General features: G+C 31.5%; 1 protein-coding gene across 1 annotated transcript in view; it reads right to left on the reverse strand.

The window, feature by feature from the left end:
* The window catches only part of LOC106465063 (calreticulin-like), a 9,826-nt gene extending 4,963 nt beyond the window's left edge, over positions 1-4,863 (reverse strand). The window contains exons 1-5 of the mRNA XM_013925260.2: positions 4,607-4,863; positions 3,631-3,735; positions 3,024-3,227; positions 2,347-2,441; positions 211-420 (exon numbers count right to left, since the gene is read on the reverse strand). Of these exons, the coding sequence (XP_013780714.1) occupies positions 211-420; positions 2,347-2,441; positions 3,024-3,227; positions 3,631-3,735; positions 4,607-4,694 (702 nt within the window). The 5' untranslated portion in view covers positions 4,695-4,863. The remainder of the gene's footprint in view (positions 1-210; positions 421-2,346; positions 2,442-3,023; positions 3,228-3,630; positions 3,736-4,606) is intronic.
* Between the last annotated feature and the right edge of the window lie 2,135 nt (positions 4,864-6,998).

The raw sequence follows: 6,998 nt of genomic DNA on the forward strand, positions 1-6,998 counted from the left end.
AGTAAACTTAAAATTAAAATTAAAGTTAATTAAATAACTAATAACTAAACTAACTAATATAGTAGTAGTGTAGTGTGTGTGTGTGTGTGTGTGTGTGTGTGTGTGTGTGTGTGTGTGTGTGTGTGTGTGTGTGTGTGTGTGTGTGTGTGTGTGTGTGTGTGTGTGTGTGTGTGTAAGAGGAAACATTTTTGGTAATAATTCAAAACTTACCTCGGGTTTGGTGTCATCAGGATCATCAATCTTAGCCCTATCATCCCAATCTTCAGGTTTTTTAGCTTCAGGATCCTTGATTTTCTTAGGAGGCAGGAAGTTCCAATCATTCTCCAGTTCACCACTCTCAACCTTCTCGTTGTCAATTTTTACTTCATAAGTATTGTCTGGACGTACAATCAGTGTATAAACGTGGGTGTAAACATCATCCTGAAGAAGAAAGATTAATAATTTAAATATCTGTAAAAATTAAGCTGTCCACTGTATTCCTCACGTACTAAAATACCTAAATAAATGAGCTCAAAATGCTCAAATTTATTTAAAAAAAAAAAGGCTTATGTATCAAAATATTTTAAACCAATTAGGGGTGCATCATTTATTATACGAGTATCAGGGTCAATAGTAGCATTATGAACCAAATAAACAAATTAAATTTTAAAATAGTACATTTTTTTCACGTTACCAGTAGTATACAAATTTATGCTAGCACAGAAAATGAATTTATTAATTTTGAAAAAGCTATCAGTATCAACCGATAGCTGGATGCAATTCAGTTATCAGTACTGTCACTAGAGTTTAAACTTTCAATCTAGCCTGTTATAAAATAACTTAGTTTATGTATAAAACACTAACTCCATTATAACTTTTATAAAAATATATATATATTTTGTTTTTACAAGCAGTAAGGAATAATGTTTTAAATTCATTTGAACAATCAATATTAAGTTATTTTTTTGTTGTAGTTTTAAACACTCCCAATATTTAAATTCAAAGACTTAAAAGTCGTTCAAGTTGAATATGTAAAAAACAACCCTTTAGAAAACAAAAACCCCTTGAATCTTATAAATTACAAGCATGCCAAATTTCTAACCTAATTTGATTATCTTAAAACAGAACCAAAAAAGTGAGGGGGGGGGAGCTACATCAATGTAGCATAGTTGTTAATAATAGTGTATGTAGGGCAACTAGAAAAAATGGGGAGGACACAAGCCCCTTCTGCTTCATATATTAAGTATCTATGAAAGAAAGCACTGACAAGTTACTTGAATGCCAAAATCAAATGCAAGTTGTTGTAGCTTTTATTTTAAATGGAAAAATTGAAAGTTCCCTAAATTCACATATAGTCTGTTACTCGGTGTCTATCATTTCTATTTTAAGATACTTGTTCTACAAGAAATACCTCCAAGCCCAATTGTTTAAGAACTACAATGCAAAGTCTTAACTAATAAAAACTTTTTCCTAAAATGTAAAGTTTTGAACCACCTTAAAAACAGACAGTAACATCGTTCTTGGGATAATAGATAATTTTTGCTTCTTTTAGACAATTCCCTTCACTATGAATGACTGTTAGTCCATTGGATTGACAATATTCCTGTGAAACTATCCATAGTAATATTTACTGTAATTCTGAATTTACTATATGTATCTGTAAAATCTGGCAAGCTTTTAGTAAACATTACAAAAACTGTTGTATAAAAAACGGATTTTTAATAATGTATTTCTATTAAACATTTGTCTGTGTATTTATGAATCTTTTACCGAGTCACAGGTGATTCATGCTGAGAACTGAACTAATTTAATCACTTCTAGAACCTCAGAAACAAAAATCAAAAGGTTTTGTTTTTCAGTAAAACTACAACATTATGCATAAACAATAAATCTTTAACTTGCATCAGTGTTGCAATTTGTACTTGAGAACATACATTTTTAGCACTAGTTTTTAATAGCAAGTTAGTTAATCACAAGACCATTAAGGTTTCTTTTAAGTACACATTTTATATAATGTCCAAAAACGACTATATTTAACTTGTTTTTCCAACTGAGCTTTAAACAAAATCCATTACTTAAATGGTGCAGAAAAAAAAATTTGCTGATGGGCACTAAACAAAATAAGGAATCTTGTAGAGAAAAGGTCGTTTATAAACAGCAGTGTCAGAGATTAGACATTTTTTAAACACAACATTACAGGTTAGGTTAGAGATTAGTGTCAGAGATTAGACATTTTTTAAACACAACATTACACGTAACATGGGTTTGATTTTTTTTATCCTGTCCATATATACAGTGTGTGTTTCTAGTTAAAGACAAGGGTTTTAAAATATGTATTTTATACTTTCCCACAATTCCTTCACTTACTTTACAACGAATGTCCTTGTTAATAAGCAAGTTTTTTCCTTTATAGTTGAATATGACGTGAACTTTCTTGGTGCCGGGTCCACAGATGTCTGGACCTACAATCAAAACAGCTCATTAAATGTAACTTATAAACAACAAGATTACAGTCTTTAGTAAATATATTAAAAACAATAACAAATATTTTTTATACAAACTTGCATCTTCATTATTTTAATTAACAAGTGATAAAACACAAGATTTTACTAAATGTTCTTCTGTATCACAGATAACAAATAAAGCTTCAACCATAACAACTGTTTTCACAAATTAAACGATCTCATTATCCTGACTTACACACACACACCTACATCAAACGACACTCTCCTTATCCTGACTTACACACACACCTACATCAAACGACACTCTCCTTATCCTGACTTACACATATGTAGTTTTTCCTGAACTTATCATGGATCTGACAACTTTTATTGCTGATATGACAGATTCATTGAAGAAATAAAACTCCATCAACTGACCTACACAACAGTCAATAATAATCTAAACTAAACCTCTAATGCTATATGAACTTTACCAATAAACAAGAACCACCCCCTTTTTTTAAATATACATCATAAACTAGCACTGTTCACAGACATATCTTAAACCTTCACTGAAGCATTATAACAAAAGCATCATACCAAACATAATGAGGTATGGGGTCTCTCCATGCAAGTCCTTCTGGTCTAAACTACAATCAAAAAGTTTGATATAACCTCCACCACAGTCGATATTTTGCTCGTGTTTCACAGAAAACTGCAGTACCAAGGGCTTGTCCTCATTGCTGAATGCATTAAACTTGGAAGAGATGCCATAAAACCTTGCATCCTGGGATGTCTGAATTCCTAATGATAATAATAAACTATGTTCATTTATTTTCATATTGTTATATTAGAAAAACACTATTTTATAATTTTTTTCTTTTGTGAAATAAAAATAACAGAATATAGAATGATAAAGATCATTTGGTATATATCCAATTCAACAGTATTAAAATGTTCAAGTTAATTAGCTGAATTACAACACAGATAATCAAATAATTTATCCAGCAATGATAAGTAAAAATTACATGCGGCTAATAATAAAAACTGTTACACCACAAATAAGTGTCTGATTAGGTGTTTTTATTTTGTACATATTTTGAAATGATTAAAAATCAATATTTTTTACTGTAATCTAGAAACATCTTTATCATACCTAAGTAACAGAATATTTTATTAAGTTTAGTTTTCTTTAAAAGCTTCTCACCTTTATTCAGTTCTCCATCACCATAGAATTTTCCAGCTGACAGAACAAATTTTCCCCACTCTTTACCTTTGTGTTCAGACTGAATCCATCTTTCTTCCCATTGTTCTGTAAGTTGAAACATGAAACTTCAGACTTTCTAAAAGAAAATATTCTAATCCTCTATTTGGTGGATCTTTTCTAAAAACCGTTTAAGTAGTACAAAATTTTTAAATTTCATATTTCAATATCTTGTTATGCAATGCAAAAACTGAAAAACAGATATACACACTCAAAATCAGGGGTTTTATACAAGTAACTAGAATACAATCTTAACTTTTCACGAAACAGAACGTCTTCATGCTATTAATAGTAATACAATTAAATAAATACATATAGAAAAATAAAAGCCAAAAAGCCAGATGAATTTTTTCCCCACTTCCAATCAGGTTTGCCAGTGGAATTATAGTTCCCAAATTTTGGGTTCATAATTACGAACTTAGAGTAAATTGCAAAACACTACATTAGTACCGTGGGCGTCTAACATATACTGATAATGATATAGGGCAGAAGGGACATTTATCCCCCTCCTTCACTTTCCCCAAATTCCAGATAGTGGACATACATTATTAGTATTATTAACAGTTATGTCAGTTTGATAAGATTATCGAACCCACGATTTATTTTTCCCTCACATTTTCCAACAAAGTTAGGTACTCCTAAATAGTACATTCGTATAATCAGTTGCCCAGTGTCTAGGTGTAAATTTTTCACAGGTGTAGGATAGCACAGCGCTAGGAAGTACAATAAAAACCTTTATTTTATTTTAGCCCATTTTTGAATTTAAATGTAAAATGTTCTTAGATTAGAATAATATTAAAAACTTAAAAGTATATATCTACCTAAAGCGAACAGATACGAATCCAGAATTTAAAAAATGAGTCAAATTAAATCAAAATCTTCAGTCAGACTTAACTAGCCTATTCTTGATCGAGCTTACCTCCATCATTAAACTGTTCTTTGAAATATGGATTTGTTTTACAACATACCAGTGGGAGAATCAGTAGAGCTGAAAGTAAATACATCATTTTACTTAAATATACACAAAATTTGAATTAGAGGAAATTGTTAATGATTAATTCGGCTTCCCAAACACCTCACGTCCAAACCCAACCAGGAAATCTACAGCTATGAAATACGAAGCACTGCTCGTAGTTAAGTTAGTTGGCTTCGTCCACGTGAGAGCTTACAGCTGGAATGCCCTCATTGGTTGTAAACGTGGTCCAATGAAAGGAATCCACGCATCAATGTCATCGCAATATGAATAAGTTATCTGACGAATTCCTAAAACTAAAAGCATTTGTATTGCTTACTTAGGATTTGCCTTCAAAATCGTAACATTTGATGCATATTATTTAATAGGTGTAAAAATTATATTATCATGACTGCACTAAAATGTATTTAAACCTAGTAGTAGTTATTTTTGACATTATATAAGCATATTAATAGCAAAAAATTAACTTTGATAGTATGAAGTATAATATGTTTGATTAGAACATGTACAAAATTCACTTATCAGTCCGATGCTTTACATTGTGTGGGAGAAAAACAAACAAAAAAAGTGAATAACATTTCAGAGTACTATGAAAATTTTTAACTACGCCGACCATAATTTAATACACGCATACATATATATAGCCTAAAATGTTTGTTTATTTTAGCACAAAGCTACAAATTAGGCTGTCTGCGTTCTGTTCACCACGGGAAATCGAACCCCGAGTTTTAGCGTTCTAAGTTCGTAAAATTACCACTAAACTACAGAGGGACAGTCTACATGGTAAACAATTAAGTCAAGAAAAAAGATGTTTAATGCTATAATAAGGATTTTGGCAAACTTATATGACATTTAGAATTTAAAAAAATTAAATCTGTTATTCTGCAAAACATATTACTACTTACTCTAATTAATGGCTCAGCGATAAGTCTGAAGGTTTATTGGGCTGTTGTTGTGTGATATAATATTTATAAAAGACTAAATGTAAATTGTAAAATATAACATCAGATTCATTCAGTTTTCATTAACTCGATTTTAACATGTCAGAGGCAGGATAACAAGTAAACAGTAAATCATACAGTTTCAAAATGTCATTTTATTAAAATACTGAAATTTTAAATTCTTCTCCACAGGTGAATTAGTGCTTTGGACTTTTAGTCGGTAGGTTGCGAGTTCGAGACTGACATTTCGTTTAGAGGGTTATGTGTCACCATTCTCATTCGTTTGTGTCGTTGTTTGTTTGTTTTCGGAATTTTGCGCAAAGCTACTTGAGGGCTGCCTGCGCTAGCTGTCCCTAATTTAGAAACGATAGACTAGAAGGAAGGCAACACCGCCAATTCTTGGGCTATTCTTTTATCCACGAAAAATGGGATTGACCGTCACATTATAATGCCCCACGCCTCTCATATTGGTAATACTGTTGCGTCAGCGAGGTCACGTGACTAGTGTCACGCCACGTTTCTAGAACTATCTTGTTCCTTCGTGAATGCCCTAGCATTTACTAGATATATGTTTGTCTGGTATATATATATATAAGACGCTCACAACGTAACAAGAACAATGAGTGTAGGTAGTGAGTAATTGATCTGCAGTGAGAAAGTATTGTTGAAGTTAACGTTCGTTATAGCGTTTGTTTTAGCGCAAATGTTGAAATCAAGTGTATCGTGAAGTTATATTCAGAAAGAATAAACCAGTTTTATTAAGTAAGGACTTGTGTCGCTAAAGTCTCGTCGGAACGAAGTTACGGAAAGTTAATTAACAAACGGAGACGTAACAATACAAATATAATATTTGGTCTAAATTATCAATAAACTACGAATTCCATACTTAATTCTTAAATATTAATATATTTGGATATTCTTTTTCTTTGTCATATCATATTAAAGTTTCACTTGTAAAAAAATAATAGTAATTTGAATTTTCTTCAAAACTAAAAGCAACTTTCATACATCAAAATTAAATTAAATTTGAAAACTGTGCGTTCTGTATTGCCAAAACTAACAAGTTTTGACTTATGTTAGAGTAACAGATGATGAAACATGACTGCAGTATATTAAGTTTAACATTAGACTGGTAATTATTCCATTTGTTACGACAGCGGAAGTCACGCAACGCTGGGAGCATGCGCGATGGAGTTTCTCGAAGGATCATGAATTTTTCCTGGCAACTCTAGTTTGTTCCAGGTGCCCTCTTTTAAGTATAAAAGCCCCGTAAATAATGGCAGCGAAAAAGATAGAATTGCATAGATAGATAATTGAGTCAAGCGAACAGTAGGCTCCGTAAGTAAAGTGTGTGAATCGCTGTGAATTATAGCGTGTGTTTATAAAAGTAGTTAAGT

The sequence above is a fragment of the Limulus polyphemus genome, unplaced genomic scaffold (assembly GCF_000517525.1).
Source record: "Limulus polyphemus unplaced genomic scaffold, Limulus_polyphemus-2.1.2 Scaffold1825, whole genome shotgun sequence".
Taxonomy (NCBI): Eukaryota; Metazoa; Arthropoda; class Merostomata; order Xiphosura; family Limulidae; genus Limulus; species Limulus polyphemus.